Source organism: Mauremys reevesii, linkage group 8 (assembly GCF_016161935.1).
Source record: "Mauremys reevesii isolate NIE-2019 linkage group 8, ASM1616193v1, whole genome shotgun sequence".
Lineage (NCBI taxonomy): Eukaryota > Metazoa > Chordata > Testudines > Geoemydidae > Mauremys > Mauremys reevesii.
In genome coordinates, this window is record NC_052630.1 from 86,824,514 (window position 1) to 86,850,140 (window position 25,627).

At 38.6% G+C, this 25,627-nt stretch overlaps 1 protein-coding gene across 9 annotated transcripts in view; it reads left to right on the plus strand.

Annotated features, from left to right (window-relative positions):
• LRRIQ3 (leucine rich repeats and IQ motif containing 3) overlaps nucleotides 1-25,627 on the plus strand; it is a 102,152-nt gene that overhangs the window by 12,724 nt on the left and 63,801 nt on the right. For all 9 annotated transcript variants that reach the window (XM_039483226.1, XM_039483222.1, XM_039483220.1 and 6 more), the window contains 2 exons: nucleotides 1,772-2,095; nucleotides 6,269-6,402. In XM_039483226.1, the coding sequence (XP_039339160.1) occupies nucleotides 1,772-2,095; nucleotides 6,269-6,402 (458 nt within the window). The remainder of the gene's footprint in view (nucleotides 1-1,771; nucleotides 2,096-6,268; nucleotides 6,403-25,627) is intronic.

The following is a 25,627-nucleotide window of genomic DNA, read 5'->3' on the forward strand; positions in this document are numbered from 1 at the left end:
AGCGGTGACCCCCAGGGGTCTGTACTGGGCCTAGTCCTATTTAACATATTCATAAATGATCTGGAAAAAGGGGTAAACACTGAGATGGCAAAAATTGCAGATGATACAAAACTACTCAAGATAGTTCAGTCCCAGGCAGACTGTGAAGAGCTACAAAAGGATCTCTCAAAACTGGGTGACTGGGCAACAAAATGGCAGATGAAATTCAATGTTGATAAATGCAAAGTAATGTACATTGGAAAATATAATCCCAACTATACATAGAAAATGGGTCTAGATTAGCTGTTACCACTCAAGAAAGAGATCTTCGAGTCATTGTGGATAGTTCTCTGAAAACATCCACTCAATGTGCAGTGGCAGTCAAAAAAGCAAATAGAATGTTGGGAATCATTAAGAAAGGGATAGATAAAAAGACAGAAGATATCATATTGCCTCTATATAAATCCATGGTACTCCCACATCTTGAATACTGCGTGCACATGTGGTTGCCCCATCTCAAAAAAATATATTGGAATTGGAAAAGGTTCAGAAAAGGGCAACAAAAATTATTAGGGGTATGGAATGGCTGCCGTATGAGGAGAGATTAATAAGACTGGGATTTTTCAGCTTGGAAAAGAGACAACTAAGGGGGGATATGATAGAGGTCTATAAAATCATGTCTGGTGTGGCGAAAGTAAATAAGGAAGTGTTGTTTACTCCTTCTCATAAGACAAGAACTAGGGGCCACCAAATGAAATTAATAGCCAGCAGATTTAAAACAAACAAAAGGAAGTATTTTTTTCATACAACGCATAGTCAACCTGTGGAACTCCTTGCCAGAGGATGTTGCGAAGGCCAGGACTATAACAGGGTTCAAAAAAGAACTAGATAAATTCATGGAGGATAGGTCCATGAATGGCTATTAGCCAGGATGGGCAGGGATGGTGTCCCTACCCTCTGTTTGTCAGAAGCTTGGAATGAGTGACTTGGAATGGATCACTTGATGATTACCTGTTCTGTTCATTCCCTCTGGGGCACATGGCATTGGCCGCTGTTGGAAGACAGGATACTGGGTTAGATGGACCTTTGGTCTGACCCAATATGGCTGTTCTTATGTTTGCATTATTATAGAATTTACTTTTAAGATTTTTTTGTTTATCTTTGGTCTATATCTTCCTTTGCATGGTTCTATTTCATTAATACTCTTAAAATATAATAGATTGGAACTGGATTTTTTTTTGTTTGTTTGTTTGGGGAAAATAGAAAAATCTATTCTTCTTGGGTTGAAAAAGTGTCATCTATTGGGAATAAAGCTTTTAGCATGTGGCATTGGAAATGTCTTTTCAATTCATGGAGCAAAAGTTTTCAAGTAGATTTGACCTTCTGATCTTTTTTTGTGTGATGGAGATCTGTTGAGACAAGCCACAAACAGAAAAATGCTGAAAAACAAAGTTCAGAAGAAGCAAATCCAAAATTGCTGCCTAACGTGGTTTGTAGGGACTTGTGGTTTGATAGATATGTGAACTTATGACATTGCAAATAATAATTAGCTCCAACATGTTTAACCTTTTTACATTGTTATAGCTCATAGCCGTGATGCCCGGGGAGGGTTATGTATTTGGTGGCATCCTGGTCACATCATGCAGTAGCTCAAAATAATAATTAGGGTCCAGATACAGCCCCGGTGTAGTCAGTGGAATTGCAGCTACTTACATAGAGAGTATTGCTCATTTTATAATTTAGGATCTAATAAACTACATAATTCAAAATTTCATTTTCATCATTATTTCAGATACAGCATCTTCCTGGCCCAACATTTTGGGAAGGCATGAAGGAATTAAATCTACTCTATCTTCATGACAGTGGAATTGGAAAACTGAATAATGTGCATTCGTTATCTTTCTGCCCTAATCTGATAGGCCTCACCTTGTTTGATACTCCACTGAGTCTAAGAATAGCATATAGGCATATTGTTGTTAACAGCATTTTATCTCTCAAAGCACTGGATTACTATGTAATTTCTGATCAGGAAATTGTTGAGAACTGGAAACTTCCCCAAAAATATAAACCATTTAACCCTAGCTTTTTCCTTGATTTTTGCCATGCTCCTAGAAAGGTAAGCAATTATGTTACATCAAATTATATTAGATATTCCTTAATAAAATGTTAGTGTTTTATTTGACTGTGTTGCACTGATTTATATACATTTTATGATAGCTGTGTTAAAACTGTGTTCCATATTTTTTGGTTAGAATAAAGCATTTATATATTAAAACAGTTGTATGCGTTCAAAATGCTTAGTCTGTCTATATAGTACACTCTCTTTGGTTTGCCATTGTATTCCTATGATTTGATCAAAAACAAAATTCAGTAATCTGTTATACAGTATATGAACATTTCCAACAGGTTGTGTCGCTTCTCACGAGTACCAGGGTTGTGAGGCATCTCACAACTACCTGCCCTTAGCATAGTCTTGTCTGTGCCAGCTGTAGATCAGCTCCCTGAAACCACCAGTCTTTGGCAGCACAAGTACCACCTTCCAGGTCTCCCCCTCTCTGTACAGGTAGCGACAGACACATACTAACCTCCGAATATTTGGTGCGTTACCTGTAGTGTCCAGCCTCTTATCCAGTGAACACTCACAGAATTACCAGGCCTGCTATTCCCACAGGAACAGTACACACCAGCTCATAAGATTCAACACTTTGCTTTACATCACAGCACTTACATATATTTATAGTGAAAACAAGAACAAGTTTATAGTTAAAAAATAGAGATTCAAGTAATAGTGAGTAAGAATATTGGAAACAAATGATTATATGTAAATCAATATCATAACATGCTTTCTAGAGACTAAACTCAACTAACAAGTTACTCATCTGTCTAAAGAGGCTTAACTCACCCAAAATGCTCTTTAGCATTTTCAGACACTGATTGAGACCCCTTTTGCATGATGCAAAACCACGGTTCTTTTTCTTCCTTAGTAAAGGGTGCCAGGGTGTCTATTTTGTCTCTCAAATATAGTAAAGGAAACCTCTAATGTACCGCTTACGATAATAAGATTCTCTTCCCCCACTGTATTTCTCTTCCTATTAGATCCTTTCTGAAGTTCTTTCTTACCCTCCTTACTCAGTATTCAATCAAGACTAGTGATAGGGGAACCATTGTGAATGAGACAATACTTAATTTACACATAAACAGATAAATGGAGAGATATGTTGTGTCTGACAGAAAACAACATGTTTTTCACCTTTGATGGTGACTAACATCTTGATATAAGCTTTAAGAATATATTTTTAGTATAGATGCATAAATCCTTACAGTAGTACCTGTGCATACATTTCATAATGATACTGATGACCAGTATGACACTAGCTTTCATTTGAGACCTCATATGACATTCTTTGGTGACAGGGCTGGCTCCAGGGTTTTTGCTGCCCCAAGCGGCGAAGAAAAAAGAAAAGCCGCGGTCGTGATCAGCAGCAGTTCCACCACGCCACTTTCTTCTTCAGCGGCAATTCTGTGGTAGGTCCTTTCCTCCGAGAGGGACAGAGGAACCCGCTGCCGAATTGCCGCCAAAGAGCCCGACGTGCTGCCCCTTCCCCTTGGCCGCCCCAAGCACCTGCTTGCTGAGCTGGTGCCAGCCCTGTTTGGTGAACAAGAATGTATGTGCTAGAATCAGGAGATTCCAGCAACCTCTCTGCACTTGGCAGTTGGCATTAAGAGGTTCTTCGGTCACGACACACGTATTTAAGAAAACCTATCTATTAGTACCAACACATAGAACAATAAGCATTGATTTGCCATACAATACTTCTAAATGTACAGTGGCTATGGATAATAACTGCACCATGTCAGAAACTCATTCATCCAAGCTAATGTCTTCTAAGGCTGATGACTAATGTTTTGTAAATGACTATGTTTTACTTAATTTTATTATACCATATACCATTGAAATAAATCTGTTGCTCATGCAGATAATTTCCAGAGTCTATTTATAATCAATCACTCATTTTTCCCTCTGCAATGTGCATCATACTGGTAGTTAAAAAAAGATAATTCTTTGACATTTTTACTTGAAAAGTAATTGAAAAATTGTGTTATAAGAAATGGCACACTTTTGTACTAGAATAGCACAACATTGACTTCATAAAATAAATCTGTGATGCAGAAATGTAATAATCCTGTATTATATTATGTGATGCAAAAACTTCAATATCATTTACTATTTCAATAGGACAATTAGCTGCTGTATCGCAACAAAAATTGAAAATATAGTAATATATTATTCAGCAGTGGTGCTGAGCCAAAACGCTAGAGCTGAACAACATTGAACTGGGGTAGATCTAAGATTCTTATCTGAATCCAAATATTATAGTTTGTTCTCTTGCACTGTTGCTATGGAGCATGTGCCACCTCTCATTTTGTGAAAATAGGTATTGAGACAGTGAATCAGACCATTAGACCATGTAGTTTACTATTCTCTCTCTCTGACAACAGTCAGTACTAGATGGTGCATGGATGTTACTTCCTAGCCCCCATCAATTGGAGGTGGATTTTTGCAGTGGGACACAAACATGTTAAACCCAACTAGAAACATGAATATTTTCATTATAATGCACTAGAAATGAGGTGCAACTTGGAGCTGTGATGATAAGAGATGTGCATAACACATATGTACTAAAATAAAATTGGATTATGTCTTCCTACAATATTTTTTGCCTAAAATAAAATGTATAACTTTAAAGAAATTGATATATACTATTAATTAAAGTGGTTTTTGAAAATACAGTCTTTGCCCTAAGAGGAATAACTTTAAGAGGTGTTTTTTGGTGCTCGTAAACCCTGCATTTCTGAAGTTCCAAAAGCATAGAAAGAATCCCAAAGGTGACAAAATATATTTGGATGAAAACAATCTGGGGAACTTAAAGTATTAACATATCTTGAGAAAAAGCATTCAGTAAATGCAGACAATAGGAAAACTCCCCTCAAGAATGCTATTTTCCCCTCTTTCTTATGGAACTATTTTAGTGGAGATGGGACTATGTCTTACTGAAGGTGGTAGCAAAAGATTATAATGACAAAACATTTGTGCAGTTAACTTCACAGCTTCTTTGGATGGTTTACAATAGAAAAATTAAAAACAGTAGAAAATGTAACCTTTCAAACACCAAGCTACTGAACGGGGTGATACCACTTGATTTCATTGGCACTACCCACATTAGTAATAGCTAGAGTATTGGGCCCTGAAATAGGAACCAGTTCTATTTTTGGGAGAGATAGACACTGAAAATATTACCTTCTATCATTTTTTCTAAGTTATACCTAGGATATTGTAATAAAACCATGCTTGAAAATTTTTAATATGCTTTAATATTGAAATCTGTTTGAAACCCACCCATATAAGGCATCTTTCTGATTTAAGAGACCTCTTCTAAGCATATCCAAATGTATTATGCATAATTCTACTCCACTTATGGTAGAAGACCATCTCCATTAAACAACCAATTTTGTCAGCCCATTTGAGTAACTGCTGAAGATATGTTTGACTGTAGTAACATTTTCTGAATTTGAATGTTTGTAACTGCTGCAGGCAGAATAAAGTAGCAACCTGTATTTTAGGCCAACTCCATGTGGGTTTAGGCATAAACAATTTAGTAGGTGGAGCCTGTAGCTGAGAAGAGAGATAACATTTTGTGAAAAATGAGAAGTATATTTTTTTCATTTTTGGCTTGATCAAGTACTATAGAAAAGTGAGCTGTCTCTTGTTTTACATTACTTTTTATTGTATTTATAATCAAACAATATTCTCATTTTCATAATTCCTAATCATTCATAACCTGTTCAGTTATTCAGATATTTTACTAAAGAAAGAACACAGTATTTTTTCATTGTCCTACAGTAACAATAATATTGTAATAATCTAGGGTTATCTTTATGTTCAGAGCACTAACTAGCTTTTCTGTAACTTAAAATGAATTACCTTTCTACAGTAGGCAGCATAGTCTCACCGACAGGTGTTTATTTTATATGGGAAGGAGGGTACTGACTCAGCTTTGGGTTATAAATTATTTCTCAGCTCTGTTTCAATAAAAATTGACAGTTTTTTATTCTGCTTGTTTTAAGTTTTCTTCAAGCAAAATACTTTGCTCTTCCCCTTCAATTGTTAGCTATGGAATGAAAATTAAAATAATAATCCTTTTAAAATACATTGTTTCAAAATTATTTATTAGAGAACTACAGATTTTAAGGCACAATATTCAACATATTTTCATTTGAATTCATACAGGAAGCAACCGTTGAGGAGGAGATAAATGTGGTAAAAGATATCATTGCAAAAATCAATCACATTCTAGCTCATCACTCACCAGTTGTGATTGTTCAAAGATGGATAAGGGGATATTTAACTAGAAAAAGATTTGGGTATGTACATTTTTTTTTATTTAAAATTTTCAGGATGGAAATGGAGATTTTTTTAATGCAGAAGAATAAGTACATATTTAGAAAACCTATAAAATACTTTATCACAGTTGTAATCACTTTTTATATAGCAGGTAAATATTTAAGGACAACCAAGGTATATTCAGGAATGATATACCTATGGCTATTCAAGAAATAAAAAAGGTTCTGTGTGCTTATAATATACAGTATTTGAAGAAATCATTCAACAAAATTCTTCTGTGTTGCTTGATGGCTAAAGTGCAGAGTCTCTGAATATGTCCTTAGTTTACTGTATAGCAATCTACTAAATGGCAGAAAGCACAGCTGCCATAAATAGTGTTTTTGCACTGCAAATAACATTTTTAGTGCATTATTTATTTCTATTCTATTTTCATTTTATCTTAATCGCTATATATCTTACAAGTTGATTGAATTTTCCTTTGGAAAGATGTAACACAAATTCATTTTCATATAGAGTTGTCTATACATCACATCTATACAGCTCAGCCAATCAATAATAATGATAATAAGGACAAGATGTTTGGTACTTATATTGTAGAATGTTTGCTTGGATGATTGCACCAAAATAAGTATATCAGAGGTTTTGTCATTATGCAAGTGAGCCGGGCTAATGCTGAAAGTATTCACAGCATTTATTCACAATTGTTCATTTTTACTATCTGCTGAAATAATCTGCTCTCAAATCGTACTCTCACACTCTGAAAATTGCAGCTTAACCTGGGAAATGTTTATAGAGCAAATAATGTCCACCATGCACGTCTCTTTGGAAAATGGTCAAAGAAAGAAACTGTAAATCAGGAAGCACTAAGGTGGCAGAAGTCTTTTTATTTTAAATTTGATTGTAATATGTGGGTATTATCTGAGAAGTGAATCATATCAATATCTGTATTACAAGAGAAAAAATTATTTTGATTTAACCACTTGGTTTTTAAAATTTTAGTGAATCCAGTGTCCTAGGTATTGGGGGGCATATCTCCTTGATGTGGGTCTGCTAGAGAGTCAACTCCTCCTCAGTCTTCCAGAGGTATGGAAGGTTTTCACCATAAAAGGATGAGCAGGATCAGGGCCGGCTCCAGGGTTTTTGCCACCCCAAGCAGTGGAAAAAAAAAAGCCGCAGTCGCAATCAGCGGCAGTTCCACCACACCGCTTCCTTCGGTGGCAATTCGGCAGCAGGTCCTTTGCTTCGAGAGGGACAGAGGTACCCACCGCTGAATTGCTGTCAAAGAGCCTGACGTACCACCCCTTCCCCTTGGCCGCCCCAAGCACCTGCTTGCTGAGCTGGTGCCTGGAGCTGACCCTGAGCAGGATTTGGGAATCCAATAATGGTGTATACATCCGGTCTACCACAGAGTAGAGTCCTGTGTGGAACTATTATTTTTAATCCCGCTCCTGTCCTGCCCCGCAATACCCACTCCCACCCACTCCTCTATTGTTTCATGCATTTTATCGTACTCCCACTTGCAAAAACCTTAGATCTCACAAATCGTGGAAGAGAGACGGATTCCTTCATGCTACAAAAAAACCCCAAACCCCACAATGTTAATGTGGTTAATGTATCATGCAGGAAAAGCTTTATTTGGCATGTTGAGGTAATGGGGGGTTCCGGTTAGTCAAAAATTCCAGTTAACTAAGAGTTATACATACGAATGGAGGGAGTGAGTTTGGGTGCGTGAGGGGTTTTTGGGGAGGGGATTGGGGAGCAGGAGGGGTTTTGGGGTGCCAGATCCGGGAGGCACTCACTTTGGGCAGCTCCCCACAAGCAGCAATATATCCCTGCTGCTCCTAGGTGGAGGTGCAGCCAGGAGGCTCTGCACACTGCCTCCATCTGCAGGCGCTGTCCCCACAGATCCCACTGGCCACGGTTCCCAGCCAATGGGAACTGTGGAGCCGGCGCTTGGGGTGGGCTCCGCCTAGGAGCAGCAGGGACATGTTGCTGCTTGCAGGGAGCTGTCTGAGTTGAGTGCCGCCTAGATCAGAAATCAGAGATATTAGAAATGCTGGGTTCTAGAGCTTTCCAGGTGGTAAAGTGCCAGATAACACAGTTTTTACTGTGTCTGTATATAAACAGAATTCACACACAATTTTTACCACTAAAAGAATAAAAGAAATGTTGCTTAAACTATTTAAAATACTTTAACTCCTGTTATAATAGACATCAAATCTCTTTTTATCCCTTGCTTAAATTTAAGTATTAAATCCTTTATTTAAAATAAAGGGAAAACTTCCTGTAAATTCCTGAAATTCTATTTATGACAAACTGATGAGAGATTTAGTATTTTCCCACAAATTACTGCACTCTGTTCCCCCCCCCTCCCCAATCCTGCCTGCAACAAAGTACATTTTACCCGATTCTGCTATTATGGCAGCCAGTCATGTAGGACCCACAGGATTCCAGTCCTGCTGCTGGGCTCTACCACTAAGCTCTTTTCCAGGGGGTTTCCTGGGTACAAGCATGTAGCATTTGGCAGGTGATGGTATGGAGTGGACTAGTTGAAACTTGATAATGTGGCTCCGCAGCATCCTCCACTGAAGACCAGTAGCACGTCGGTTTAGGGAATATTGCAGACCAGAAACAGGCATAGTGCAGATTCCAGTCATTGGCCTTGATTTGAAATTAGAGATTTGGCCTGTGAAGAAAACTCTCCTCCACTGCCACCTCCCTCATACCATTTTGTCATTAAATATTTATGGAATATGTTAAACCCAAATTTAAAATAAAGGAAAAGTACACAGATTAACCATCAGCTGGCAATCAGTATGACTAATCTGTACATACTGTCCATAAGCAGAGAGGACGAAGTATTTGAGAGAAACAAAATATGAAGTTATGGTATAAGGGACATATAATATTTTAATTTTTTAAAAATCATGTGTTTTTTTTCCAAAAGTGCCTAAAGGTGTACATGGTATACAAACAAAGGAAAAAAAGTATGAATAGCTTAAAGGACTAATGGCTTACCCTCTCCAAACCAGGTCTCAGTTCAATAATATAAAGCAACATGCCATTTAAAAAAAAATCCTCATCAAACCAATGAAAAATCCTGAACAGTTACATGAACCTTGCAGTGTTCCCTAATGGTTAACAACTTGGGTTCTGTCAGGCCAAGTGTAGAAGTGACTTTGGGTACGTCTACACTACGGGATTATTCCGATTTTACATAAACCGGTTTAGTAAAACAGACTGTATAAAATCGAGTGCACGCGGCCACACTAAGCACATTAAATCGGTGGTGTGCAGTTGGGTTCTGGGCAAAAGTCAGTCATTCCTGTGGAAAGCAAAAAATGTAATCAGTCATTCCTTCCTCCAGGATTTTTCTGGCAGATGCCATAGCATGGTTTCCATGGAGCCTGCCTGCTTTGCGCCGATTTCATGGCACATGGCATCCTGGATTGCAGAGCCTCATGTGTCAGCTGCTTGTCATAGCAGCATTCAAGAGCATTCGCAGCATTACAGATGCATTAGCAGCATTTGCAGCATCAGAGCATCACATTTCCATACCATGCATGCATTCATTACCAATGTACCATGAGATTGTTAATTGGCACCACCATTGCTTTGTGCTGCCTCATCTGCTGCTGCTGGGTGCCTGGGGCCGACAAAAATGGCCTGGTCATAAAAAAAAAAAAAAAATGAAATATACTCCAAAAAAATAAAAGTCAATTAAAGTATAATAAAATAGAACCAGGCAAGTGTACTAGAGAACCAGTGTATCAGAGAACCAGAGAAGTGTAGCAGAGAGAGAGTATCAGATGCCGAGCATGCAGCATGAGCTGCACATGACCCCCTGTTGCCCAACCTCCCCCCTGCCCCCTCCCCCCCCCCTCCCACCCCCCCTCCCCCCCCACCCGCCCCCCCCATCCCAGTGTGCCCCATTTGTGAGAAGAAGATTAGAAGAAGAAAAATAGAAAAGAAAAAGTGATGAGGAAAGTGAGATAAAAAATGATAGGCTAGACAGGACAACATTGAGAGCAGCAGGGAGGAGGAGGCTATGCCAGGCCAGGCAGCAGCCACAGCACCACAGAACACAGAGACAACAGAAACTGATGGCGAGGGGCTGATGGGCGGGGCTATGATTGCTTGATGTGATTGATATTGTTTACCACCGTACCATCTACTCTACTTATGACCATCAGGAGTGAGCAGGAGTTTTTACCCAGGCGCTCCCAGAGACAGAGCACTCAGGATGATGAGATGCTGATGATGAAGACGATTTTTTACTGCACCATCTGCACCCATGATGATGATGACGATGGATATATCAGCCATATTGCCACCAGCCACATACCAGGCCGAGGATGGATGCTGCCGCTGACCTGCTATGCATGCTGCAGCATCAGCATTCAGTAACAAGGGTGACATTTAAAAGAGTCAAAAGAGGATTTTTTTTTTTTTTTTTTTTGGGGTGGTGGGGGGGTGGGGTGAGTGGATGAGCCTGAATCACCCCACAATGACAATGTTGACACAACACTACAGTACTTGGGAGGCAAGCCAAAAATGCAAATGGCTTTGAGAGACAAGGACTGCAGGAAGGCGAGAGTCCCCTCCCCCTCCCCTCCATCACCCTCCATTTGATTTTTTGGCTTTGGCTTATTTTTCATGCAGCAGTGTGTTGAGTGAGTCCTGCTGTGGCTGTCTCTCTGTTTTTTTTTAAAATTTTTGGAATTTTTCTTCTTCAACAGACTCTGATAGAACAGATTTGCCTGCCCATACAGCAATCACATCCGCCATCCGTCCATGCATGCTTTTTTTTTTTTTTTTTTTTTTTTTCTGCATCACCCACCGTGCTATCGGGAGCTCACGCTGGGCAAACAGGAAATGATATTCAAAAGTTCGCGGGGCTTTTCCTGTCTACCTGGCCACTGCATCCGAGTTCTGATTGCTGTCCAGAGCGGTCAGTGGTGCACTGTGGGGTACCGCCCGGAGGCCAATACCGTCGATTTGCGGCCACACTAACCCTAATCCGATATGGTAATACCGTTATTAGCGCTACTCCTCTCGTTGGGGAGGAGTACAGAAACCGGTTTAAAGAGCCCTTTATATCGATATAAAGGGCCTCTTAGTGTGGACGGGTGTGGTGTTAAATCGGTTTAACGCTCCTAAAACCGGTTTAAACGCGTAGTGTAGACCTGGCCTTTGAGAATCAAGAACTATTTACAGAAATGCCCTGCTATCTGTCTGTCTCTTTTAAATCACATTGGAGCTATTAGAGCATCCCAGTGATCACTTTAGTAATATCACAGAATGAAAGAGGCCCTTAGGCTGCCTGGATCCAAATCAATTATGACTTTACATGTAAAAGCCAACACCTGAAATTCTACCAAGAAATTAATTGGAAGCCACTACAGCTCACTCATGTATTCTCTGTGTGAGGCATTTCTTAGTAAATGGGCATCAATCTTCTTCATGAACCTAAGTTTCCAAATAGTCAAAAAGTTCATGTAATTGAGATATAGAAAACTTTCCCCTCACTAATTTCAATTTCAGAAGAAATTGACAATGTTGTTCTTAGGCTAATTTCAACATGTATTGATAAATGTGGGTGAGTAGTTAAAGGTTTTTAAAGACTCCCTAGTTAAAATGATTTCATTAGAATGACTGGGAGCATGCCGAGTTTATAAGATGACCAAGCTGTCCTTAGTCCTGAATCAGTGAATTAACAATATCCATTGGTGTTTGCAATGGTATTTTTAAGTTCCTGAGTTAAAGAACTGCGGATGTTGTCTTTTTAATTGTTTCCTTTGAAAAAGTGAAATAAAATGTAAAAAATAGTAATTGTGCATTGCTGAAGTTAGGATATATCAAGTTAGGAATTTCCAAAAACTAAGCTTGCTTCTGTAACGTTAACTCAGTGTTTTCTATTCCCATTTCATTTGTTAAATGTAATTTAACATATTTTTGTGTGTTAATGTATACTATAATTACAGCATGTGCAGCATGGCAGAGTTTATGTTTTGAGAGCACCGTATATGTTGTAAATTCAGAATTTTGATATGTTATTCAAGTTTCATGTCTCGTGGCAGAAGAAAGGAAATCAGGTTGCTAACAGAAATGTTTTAATTCCCACTGCTTTTATTCTAACTCCACAATAATTAATAAAAGAGTTGTCTGTAGTATGGAGTAGTAATGTACAAAAGAAAACAAAATATTCATGCAAAAGTTTGGCATGCTTAATTTAAATACCAATAGCCCAATCTTTCTGTCTGTGGATAATGGGGAAGGAATTTAGGAGAACTATATCAATAGAAGTGTGTGTATGTGCTGTGGGGATGGAAGTTTCAGTCTGTGAACTAAATAAAAAATAAGTTAATTTAAAAACAAAACTATTGGTACACTAAATAACCCCTTTCCCCCAAACCTTCCAATTTGAAGTATATATACCTTATTTTAAAATGATATTCAAAGTTCACTGTTTTCTCCAATGGGAAACAATTCTCTGTCTCACTAAAGCTTTCTGACAAAAGGACATGTCAGCCATGCTGAAGTAAATAGCCATTTTTGACATAGAAACGTTGACATTTCCACAAGTATTTCTTTAACACTGTTTGTTATTTTTGAATGTTACTTAATTAGGCAAAGTCAAGTTTATTAATTTAGAACCTTTAGCTTTAGCAAAATAAAAATTTTAAAATCAACACAACTTAGTAAAATAAATAAAAACACAAGATCGGCCCTTCTCCAAGAATCAGTTACCTGTTTTAAGAATGCTCTCCCTCCCCCCATCAACATATGAAAATAAGATGATAACAGTTAGAAATTCATTGGTTCATTTAGTTTATAAGGAACCTTTCCTTCACATATTTTTTTCTTGTTTTTGCTGCTGATGAGGCAAATAGAGCGGCAACCCATATAACCAAAACATTTTCATTACATAGTGAGTATGCTAGTTTTTGAACTGGTGTAGCGAAAGTCTTCTAAGACAAGTTATTTAGGTTAAAAGAAAGTAGATTGTCTGGTAAATCTTCAACTTGGCCAGACCTACATGGGCAAAAATTATTTTGTCTCTCAATTCCAGCATACCTCCTTTCTAAATAGGCCAACTGCATAGGTAGAAAATGGAGAGCTGTAAAGACCGTCCGTAACATATTGTTGTTCAAAATAGCCAAATATTTCTCATAATTATGAATGTTCTTTAGAGGAGGAAGCCAAGGGGACATATTTATTGTATGGATGACTGACATATCTAGATGTGTGTAAATATCTTTTATTCTAAGCTTAATTACGGATTTCACACTCTTGCACACAGTCCTAGTCAGGTTCTGAGAATCTCAAGGAATGGGCTGGGAAAAACCAGAGGAAGTCTAAAGTTTGTGTCTTGTTAAGGTGTTCCTCCAGATTTTACCTTGTTAGGTGCTCTAAATTTATATGCAGAATACACAGCCTGTAAGTGCTATAAATGTATTGAACTTTGATCAAAGTAGTGAATTCTCTTACGTGTGCTGTAAGTAAAGCAGCTGAGCTATAAGTTGGGAGGCCAAGCATTCTTCTTAAAAATTTGTTTTGCACAAGCTTGTAGCAATTAAAATCTCTTCAGCCCCAGATTTCCTAACCATATAATATTTGGGCACTGACTTCAGCCTGCCACCACAATTAAATTGCCCCCATGGACATGGATGAAACGAAGCACTGCTTGCACATACCTTAAAGCTCTCCTCTATATGTTTGTCTCGTTGGTCATTATATGTAAAACAAATAATTTAAGAGTAGATCAAACCAACCAAACCAACTTCTTTGAGAGAGAGAGAGATTTTTTTTTTTTTTTAGAGGGAAAATCTCATATATATCTATATTTATTTTTTTTGATTTGATACGGTACCGCATGAAGAATTACTGGTTAAATTGGAAAAAGGGGGGATGAAGTGAAATCCAGAGGTGGAGGAGAGCTGGTTAAAGGGAGACTGCAGAGGGGTAGTATTGAAGGGGAACTGTGTCGTTGGGAGGGGTTACCAGTGGAGTTTATCCAGGGGAAAAAGAGGAGAAAGGAATCATCAGAATGCAGCTGTGGTGCTAACGACGACTAATATATACTGTCAGTCAGGAAATTGTCAGAAAATCAGAGGAGGAGGAGTTTCTAACCATCAGTTTCTAGTGCATGGAGTGCAATACTGGAAACAAACAGGGGAAGGACCTCCATGACTGACTAATTAAAAATTAGAAGTTTTTTATGGAGGATGGAGGATGGATAACGGAGGGCTTAGTCAATATAGTCAAAATGTGCCTGGTATGATATAACCTTTTCCCATTTTTTTTTTTGTTTTGAGTGCATGCTTGCTCGGGGTTCTTCAGTGACCGCCATATTTTGGGGGGGGGGAATTTTCCTCCAGGGGGAGATTGGGCTGGCCCTGGAGTTTTTCGCCTTCCTCCGAGCATGGGGCAGTTCACTTTGCTAGAGGTGTGGTGATCGGCTTATGTGGCCTGCATCTTGCAGGAGGTCAGACTAGATGATCATAATGGTCCCTTCTGATCTTGAATTCTATGATTCTATGATTCTAAATACCCAAAAGGTGGGAAAAAACTGACCTGTTCAATATAATGGCCATCAGTCTTCCACTTATCCCGCTTTGGTCTGTAGATGGTGGCCAAAGGAAATTACTTTAGTTTTCTTATAATTTATGGTGAGGCAAAAAGCTAAAATCCCTTAACATATGCTTCAAGTCCAGAGGAGTTTGGGAAAGCAAAATCCTGTCATCTGCATAAGGAAATACTGGACACAAATCAGTCCAAATTTTTGAGGGTAAAATACTGCAACCCTTCTAAAATAGCCACAGCCTCTTTAACAAATTAGAAAGGAAAGGGGCCAATAAATTTACCTGGTGGACGCCCTTTGTGATGGGATCAGTTAGGTTACCTTTCCACTCTGTCCTAACTCTGGCCACTGGCTGTGAAGGGTTCTCAAAAGATGGAGGAAAACTCCCTGTACTATTTATATTTGTAAATAATTTTGCTACAACAGGTCCCACCAGTCAATGTTGTCCTTGTAAGCTAGTGCTAGGATAAAATCCTCCCCAGAAGCTTTGTTATGGCATTTTTGGTTGATCAATATTCTAGCTTCCCTGGTGGAGATGGGGGCCATTCTAGAGATGATGAGGTCCACTGAAATAGACCATAACAAATGATTGATAGATGGAATGTCATTACAAAAGGCAGAAAAATGTGGGTCTCACAAGCATGTTTGGTGTTAAGATTGAATCCCATTCCCAACAATTCCAAAATAGAGATGATGTTTTTCTCTGAGGCAGCAAGTTCAAATTCCTTCCAAAGGGCCCTCTAATCCAATTTTTTCTTTTCCAGCAATTTTTTATAGTCCCCTCTAAGTTTAAATAATTTCTTAATAGAATCAGCAGAACCATTGTTACTAACTGTCCTTATATTCTGAAGCAGTGTCTCATAACAGAAGCAATCCAAATCATAGCATATTCTTTTATCTTTTGAATGATGAAAATATCCCATTTTTGCTAGTCAAGTCATCCTGTAATTTTTTTTAATAATCTCAGTAAATATGGTATGGGCTTGTGCTGGGTCATTAAGATCCAAAAGCTGGTTCTCCAAAGCTAACAAATAATTGGATGTGGGTTTCTCTCTGATTTTAGACTTGGATTCCACTTAATTTGGCTTGAGTTTACAGCTTCAAAATCAGGAGTGAGATACAATTTATCTGAGGCTAAAGTAGTGAAAGAGCAGAAATGCACCCGTATAGCAGTTGATGATCACTGTCTGGTTTAAAAGCTACTATAAAGTTGAGAAACAAGACCATTTTAAAATAGAACTGTGATATAATCAATCACATTGCACACTCTAGAAGAGGTGCATGTGAAATAACCTTTCAGATCATCACCTCTTCTATTATTCAAAACCTCCAGCCAAAATTTATTTAAAATTAAAAGAAATGTACATTGTGGGATATATCTCACCTTGTCCATAGAATGACTAGGGAAAATAAAGGCAACAGCTGGAGGAAAAAATGAAAAAAATCCTTATCTCCAGGGGCTAGTTAGGCATTAAAATTTCCCCAAAGTACAAAGATTGCTGAGTTTAATGAGAGATTCAAGAAGCAGTTTAATGAAAGATTCAAGCTCTACTGACAGACTCATTATAAAAAGGGGAAACCAAAGAGACCAAATAAACATGCAGGACTAATAGAATAGATTAATCTGGGAAAATATTATTGTAGGCCTGAAAACATGGATTGTCAGGTGTTAACTTGCTAATTATGACAATCCATGTTAGCAATCAGAAGGCCAGACCACTTACAGGTCTACCCCCTTTGCACGCTTAATTCCCCTTTAAAAAGAGTCAAAGCCCAATAGGTAAAATGGCTTATTCTTTGAAAGCCAAGTTTCCTGGAGAAAACTAAATCAAATTGAGATAAATACTTCCTTAGTTAGTTAAATTAGTACTGGTGGGCTGCACACCACCTGACCTGGACCAATCAGAGATGAAACTCCTAAGAGAGAGGAGGAAACTTTTTCTCTCTCTTTGGGGGTCTTTGTCTTTGGCCGTTTGGAGTTTAAGAGACCAGACAAGTTAATTAAGTTCCTACAAGTTTTCTCCTTTCTAATTTCTTTTCTTCAAGATAAGTAGTATTAGATAGATACTTTGTGTGTGTATCTAATATCTAATAATCCTATATTTGTGTGTGTGTGTGTATTATTTATAATAATGCTTATACTACTGGTTGTACTGAGACAGAGAGGATTCTCTCAGAACTTCCAGGTTATACCCTATGAGTGCCCCCAGCTTGGATTCATAGAGATTTATTTATTTCTTTTTTTCTCTTAATAAATTCTTTTTTTTTTTTTTTTTCTTTTGGACTCTTCCCTTCCTTTGGGGGGGGGGGAGGGGGGGAAGTGGGCTGCTTCCCTGTGTGTAGAGATTCAAGGCGTTTGAATACTTCCTAAATTCCAAATCCTAGTTTTGATAGGAGTTTTACTGGAATCCCAATTGGGTCCATCTATCAATCCACCTCTCTCTTTCTAGGGCCTCATTACAAACCTTTGTACAAGATTTGATAGACATATACTTGTACCTTCACTTAAAGGCAATATTGATAAACGTTATGCACAGTTGCTCTTATGGTTCCTGATAATGTGAGGCAATATCCAGTAATTTTTTTCCTACATAGAGCAATTGATAATTGTGGGTACTCTCTGAAATATAACAGCCATCTCACCTTGATTTATCAGAACTATTAAGTGGCCATTGTAGTGAAGAAGTATGAGTTAATTGATGTAAGCTCTTCTCTCAGAGGAAAAGTTGACAGAATTCCCTGTTCCTTACCAACATTTGAATTATTATTGAAGGGTTAGGGAAGCTGTGGTCTAGAAATGGACTGAGTGTGAAGCTGGAAGTTAGGAGACTGGGATTCTACTCCAAACTTTGCCACTGATTTGCTGTGTGACTTTGGGCAGGTTACTTAATCATACTGTGCTCCAGCTTTTTTCTCCATTTGTAAAATGGGGACAATACCTACCTTTTTAAAGCACTATGAGATCTATGTATGAAAGTGCAGATTATTATTTTTAAAGGAAAATTCTGCCCTCAGTCAGATCCCAACAGACTTTGGTGATGAGTCACATGGGTAGTTGAAGGCAGAATTTGGTTCTAAGCCACTTGACTTCTATCCTCTACTCTGGCAAAAGAATTGTTGTTTCAATTAGTAGATTTTTTTTTTGGCTTAATCACTTCTTCACTCAAGTCTGTTATGAAAATACAGTATGATGCATCTTGGTTCTCTAGGTAATACTACATATTTTGGTTTCACTTTGTTGTTTGTGTGTTTTATTTGTATTTTTACAGGCTTGTGACAATTTGTATTCATTCTCTTACTCTTTGTGTTCTTCGAGCAATAATTTTATTGAGCCTTGAACTTTTGCATAGTTGGCATTTTAGCATACAGTTGTTCTTCCATCATTGTCATGATGTAGGTTATATTCTCATCATCTTCTAGAACAGGGTTATAGCTTTAAAGTTTTTATTTATCATTCGTGATATCTAGAATAAGAATGTATTCATGGATCATCAAAGCAATATTACATCAAAAGGGAAAAAAATCTTCTCCCTTGAATGTTTAGATTATATTCTGAAGAAAATGCATTTATCCAGCAGGAAACACAAGGAGCTTCAAAGGGACTAGGTGTATCACATAGAATTACTACTTGTAATTCTCATAAACTTTGGATTGCTCTTACATATTTATGCACTCTCCCCTGCCTGCTTATCTCTGGAATGAAAAAGTGTTATCCTGAGATGTTCGAATGAATGCAATGTCAAGTACAATAAACCATAGGTAGGCAGTTCTTATCCAGGACGTGATTTCATAGAGAAAGACCAAAGGCAGGCCCCTATACAGTAGATACAATATTAAAATAGTGAAACAGACAAATATAGGTTAGAGACTAGACAGAAAACAAAGCAAAACAAAACAAACAAATCCTCATTAGTTCATTAAGCCCTCAGCTTTGAATATCAAGACTCTATAGAAATCCAGTTTCAAATTACAGTGGTGTCAACTTTGTTCTTCATCTTTCTGTAGTAGACAAGGTGAGTAGTGTACTCTCTGTGTGATTTTCAAGGTGACACATTAAAAACCATGATCCTGTTTGCTATGTATGGCCATAAAAGAGCCCATGGCATGTTTTATAAGAATAGAAGTTTCCCACCGTTTTTTTTTTATTTATTATTATTAGTAGTATTATGATCGCACTTAGGAGCCATAGTCACGAACCAGTTTACAAACACAGAACAAAAAGACAGTCCCTGTCCCAATTCCTTGCAATCAGTTGTGCATCTGTTGGTTACTGCTGTCCACTACACAACTGTCTAGAGAAAAATGTGTAGTAATAACATTGCACACTCTAAGACCTTTTTTAGGAATCCTGAGCTCTTTATTGCATTCTGGAGGACTATGATGATTTTACCACACATGCTATGGCGCAGTGCCATCTTATGGAATCTGAATGTATCTGTAAGGAACTACAGAGGCAGAAGGAAGTAGTATAGCGACATGAAGACATTCTGGTTAAATCCAGGTCTCATGGAAGTCACTAGGGCCAGGATTTCACCAATGGAGTTTATGGATTCTCTGAGTTAGGGACTGAATTTGTCCTTGGCCCTGCATTAAGATTCAGGGTAACTACTGCTGATATCTGGGTCCAGTTAGTTCCAACCAAGAAATAGAAGGTTTGGGAATGTCTCTTTTGGCTAAAGGACCTTAAGATCTAGGTCAGAGAAGGAAACCAAAGAACAACCAACCTTGGGTTAGAAGCTTAGCCTGTGGTATTATATGTTCTTTTACTGAGTTACCAATTTCCCAAGGAAGAGGGTCAGTATGAACATTAACTATCTGGGCTGAGTCCATCCCCCCGTATCCTCAGTCTTAAAATTTCCTTTAGCAGAACATACAACAGGCAGAAATATCTCCTAGATTATATCCGTTAAGAAATATTTTTAGGTTTTAGGGTTTTTTGCAGCTTCACATTTCTTTCTTGAGAATCAATTATTTCTTTATAGTCTATCCATCAGGGTGATAACCAGGACTGATATAGGATTGTGACATTTCTCTGGATATTGAGTCTCATTTCAAACACTTATTTCAATTTGTTTCAGTGAAATTTGGATCCAGTTTTACTTGGAGGTTGAAAAAAAACAAACATATTTCTGTGTTCCAAGGATAATTTTGTTGATCATCTATCCTTATGAAGAGTGACAGGTTCTGTGTGATTTGGGACATAGATAAAGTTTTTTCTCTGGGAAAGTGACAGTTTTCCACTTTTCAACTAAGAAAAAGTCTGTGGACTAAGCATTCCCAAAACATTAAAATGGAGTTGGTGAGGCTGGTGTGGTTAGGTATGCTTCAGTGTCAACCTCTGCTATATTGAGAGTCTCCGAGGGACACAAGTGTGGTCTTCCATATTCCTCAGAAGCTGAAGTTGAAATGAAGGAAACAAGTTATTCTCTTCCCTTTTTGGACTTATGGCTTTTTAGTAGGTGAATTGTGTGTAAACTTAACAAATTTCTTTGACCCAACATAACTTAAAAATGGCATTTTGATAGTTTGGGAAAAAATTGTTTTACTATGGAGATATAATGCTTCCTGTGCTTTAACAGGCCTCATGATTTTGCTTCCTGTTTTGTATCATCCTATAGTTATTGGTAATCATTGTATACAGAGTAATCCAAGATAACAATATTTATTAGCTCATTATTAGTAATATGGAAGATAAAGCATATCACTATAAGGCTGAAAAATAACTACTACACAAGATTAGTACTGACTTTTAATGAGATTTTTATTACATGAGAGCTCTTAGAACATTATTTTAAACCAAACTTTGGATAATTTCCTCCCCATTGCAATATGCTAGAAAGTAAGTTTAGCAAGAAGAACCTGATGCAACACCAAGGTGTCTTTATGATAGAAGAATGAATGCATGTCACTGAGGACCTTATAATGATTAGCGAAGCGTGAACAACAAAAGGCATGAGAGCTGATTCACTTACTGGTGCTTGCAGTGTGTTTGTTTATTTGGACATGTTCATCGCCCCAGAACTTTTTTAGCTCCTTGGTCAATTTAGATTTGAGTGGTCCTGTAATAATCTTTCCTTCTTCTACCATTTAATAGATTCAAACATAACTTGTTCTTCTTAATGCTGTCAGCTAGCATGCTGTCCTCTCATACTTGCTTCTGCAATTATTCTTTCATGCCCTAAACAACTGAACCTTGTCTTAGTTTCTTCCTCAACTGTAATTTTGGGCTCATTTATGCTGTGTAGGCCACTTTTAACCTTTCCTTTGTCCCCTTGGAGCCATATGTAACTGAACCAAAAATTAGTAACATACAAAATAAAGCCTGTTTTAACTGATTCTGGGATCAGAGGGCAATACTTTTGCTCAGATAAAATAAAATACTCCCCTAGTAGTCCTACTGAAATCAGTAAGGCACTGTTCTTTTTGAGTAAAACTGTCACAGTGTGGCCTTTTGTGATTAACTTCATTACCTTAAAATAGTAACTTCTACCCCTCTTACACGGGTTCATTTTTAATTGAAGCATCATTAATAGCCAAGGATTCAGGCTCATCTAATGGTTAAATCAGGCTCATCTAATAGTCTTATGGGACTCAGAGAAACTCACACAATGTACAAGGCCCAGTGCCCTGCCCCACCCCACACATGAGGAACAATTGCAACTGTGGCCCCCTGACAGCATCATTTATCCAACCTTGAAAAGAGTGGCAGAACTATACCTGCCATCTCCCTTATAACTTTGCTTGTACTTGAACAATATGCTCTATCTTTTCATCTCCGCTTTCTTTTGTAGGTGGTAGGTTTCTTTTTGTCTTCTTAGATTGTTAATTCTTCTAGATCAGGAACTTTCTATGTGTCTTAATAGTGGGTTGGGGCCCTGAGGCTAACTGGGACCTTTGGAAGTAATGAAACACAAAAGATAACAAGTGCTCTGGAACTGAATTGATGTTCCCAGTCAGCAGGAACGCACAAGCTGTGTGTTACTTGAAGACTCAGGAAAAAAAACACGCCGGCTCAGATCCTTAGGTGTTCCAGGCTCCGCTTAACCCAGCTGAGTTGGGGGGAAAGGTAGCTTAAAGCTATCTTCGTGTTTCCCCAGTGCCTGGAATACTTGGGGTGCCTTGATGCAAGTTGGAGCAACCTTAAGGCTGATATAACTTGCTCTGGCTTCTGATGGCCCCTGTTCAAGTGGAATTCCCAACTGCCCTTCAGATACTAATCCACAAAAAGAAAAGTGACTGATTCAGCAAATGACTCTGCAGTCATTATGGTGTTGGAGGAATAAAGACTTTTGGCAATCCATTAGGATCTACCTGTAGGGGAATTCGGGAAACTGCCGTCCCAGTTACAGTACTTCAGAAAGTCTGTACCACAATCTTTTCAGGAATCTCTAAGGAATTATTAATTATTCTGATAGCTCCTAAAAGCCCCACTCAGGATGAGGTGCTATGCACTATACAAACATATATAAGTTACAGTCCCCTCCCTGAAGACTGCCGCTTCTCCTTCCTGCTGCAATGAGCTGTTGACTGTCCATTCCAAGCTGAATATCAGAGCAGCAGTGTGTGACCAACGTGCCTGAATTAGCCAGCAGTGTGAGGGATAGCACAGTGCAGCACTTCTTCAGCCCATCAGGGGCTTGCCCTGGAATGGGGAGAAAGCAGTGGAGATACTGGAAAAACAAGAGGAAAGTCTGAGGAGATAATGAGAAAATTAGAGAAAAGTGGGAGCAGGAAAAGCCAGGAGATTTAGGGAAACCAGAAGAAAGAGTGATGGAGTCAAGACTTGGAAATAAAGCTAGGGGGAGCCATGCTAGGAGACAAGGGTTCAGAAGTCAGCCCTGGAACCAGCTAGCAACAGGTAGTGGGTTAGGATAGAATCAGCCCACAATAGGGTAATAGTTTATGATATAATCTATTAAACAATCTAAGATATCTACAAAAATAGACCATTGCGATAATCCAGTCTGACCTCCTCTATAATGCAGGCCATAGATCTCCCCCCCAAAAAATTCCTGGAGCGTATCTCGATTAAAAAATTGCCAATGATATAGAAACCTCTACGACCCTTGGTACATTTCTCCAATTTTTAGTTATCCTCACTGTTAAAAATGTATGCTTTATTTTCAGTTTGAATCTGTCTAGCTTCAGCTTCCAGCCATTTATACCTTTGTCTGCTAGTTTGAAGAACCCATTATCAACCCCACTGTAGCATTATAGTCTGTAACCAAGTCATCCCTTAACTTTCTCTTTGTTAAGATTAATAGATTGAGCTTCTTGAGTCTATCACTATAAGACATATTGTCTAATCCCTTAATCATTCTCATGGCTCTTCTCTGAACCGTCTCCAATTTATCGATGTCCTTATTGAATTGTGCACACCAGAACCAATATTCCAGCAGCAGTTATACCAGTTCCAAATACAGAGGTAAATTAGCCTCCCTACTTCTACTCAAGGTTTCCCTGTTTATGCATCCAAGGACTGCATGAGCCCTTTTGGCCACATCATCACATATGTTCAGCTGATTATTCACCATGACTCCCAAATCTTTTTCAGTCAGTGTTTCCCAAGATAGAGTCTCTCATCCTGTAAATATGACCTACACTCTTTGTTCCTAGATCAGGGGTTCTCAAACTGTGGGTTGGGACCCCAAAGTGGATCATGACCCAATTTTAATGGGGTCGCCAAGGCTGGGGTTAGACTTGCTGGGGCCCAAGGCCGAAGCTGAAGCCTGAGCCCCACCGACTGGTGCTGAAATGAAAGCCCGAGCCCCACCACCCAGGACTGAAGCCCCAGGGCAGGAGTACTAAGGTTACATGCCCCCCCCCCCCAGGGCAGCCGGGTTTGGGTCCCCCCGCCTGGGGTCATGTAGTAATTTTTGTTGTCAGAAGAGGGTCACGGTGCAATGAAGTTTGAGAACCTCTGTCCTAGATATATACATTTACACTTAGCTATTTTAAAGCACATATTGTGTACTTGTGCCCAGTTTACCAAGCGAGCCTGATCACTCTGTGTCAGTGACACGTCCTCTTCATTATTTACCACTCCCCCCTATTTTTGTGTCATCTGCAAACTTTATCAGTGATGGTTTTATGTTTTCTTCCATGTCACTGATAAAAATATTAAATAGCATAAGGCCAAGAACTGATACTTATGGGGACCCCACTAAAAACACCCACCCACTGGATGATCATTCCCTGTTTGCAATTACATTTTGAGACCTATCAGTTAGCCAACTTTAATCCATTTAATTTTATATTGTTCCAGTTATTTTAATGAAAATGTCAGGTGGTACAAAGTCAAACACATTACAGAAGTATATTACATCAACACTATGAGCTTGTCACTGTGCAGGGCTTCTCCTAGCTCCAAAATATAGGCTGCCACACCCAGTTCTCTTGCAAGGAGGTTTATTTTCTTAATAGAAGCAAACAGAAAAACAGTCTAAACTCAGTCCTTACTTTCAGGTTTCAGCTCCTCCCATCAGGGGCCTCTAGCAGCTTTCCCATTTCAACCAGCTCTATGCTCTCTGGAACAGTAACCTCAAACCTGTCTGCATGAGCACCTGGCCCCTTGTTCCAGGAGACCGACCACACCACAAGTTAGCTCTGCTTCACTATGGCTTTTCCTCCCCGAGGCACAGCCTGTCTCAATCAATCCCTCTTTCTTTTTGCATATTAGCAACCCTTTACAGGCCCAGATGTAGGCCAGGCCAGGCCCCTTTAATTGGTTGGATTGGATTTATCTGCTCTGGTCCAGGGGAGCTCCGTTTAGTCTGTCCACAGGGACTAGCTACCCTGTGACAGACCTTTATTAATCAGACTTGTAATCTCATCAGAACAAGATATCAAGTTAGTTTGACGGGATCTATTTTTCATAAACCCATTGATTGGAATTAGTTCTATTATCCTCATTTAATTCTTCATTAATTAAGCCCTGGATCAGTGCTCCATTATTTTGCTTGGGATTGATGTCAGACTGGCAGACCTATAAATACCCAGGTCATCTCTTTTGTCCTTTTTAGATATTGGCACAACATTAGCTTTCTTCCAGTCTTCTGGAACTTCCCTAGTGTTCCAAGATTTATTGAAATCAATAGTAATGGTCCAGCAAGCTCCTCAGCCAGCATTTTTTAAAGTCCTGAATGCAAGTTATATGGACCTTCTGATTTAAAAATGTCTGACTTTAATAGCTACTGTTTAACATCCTCCTGAGATTATAGTGGAATGGAATGAGTGTTATCATATGATATAATTACATCTTCTATTTATGTTCCCAAATACAGAACAGAAATATTTATTGAACATTTCTGACTTTTCTGGATTATTATTGATAAGTCTACCATTTCCATCTGGTAAGGGGCAACACTATTGTTAGGTTTCTTTTTGTTCCTAATATCCTTAAAAAACTCCTTATTAACCTTAACTCTGCTGGCCACAGATTTTTCCTTATGTCCCTTGTCTTCCCTTACCAACTTTCTACAATTCCTAGCTTCTGATTTATATTCATTACTATCAACTTCTCCTTTATTCCATTTATTATATAATATAGCTGCCTTTACTTTCCCTCTAAATCAGGTTGGTTTCCTCAATTGTAGGATTGTGAGTTTTTTGGGTTTCTAGTAAAGACCTCTTAAACAATTTCTAATTACACCTCTACCCTG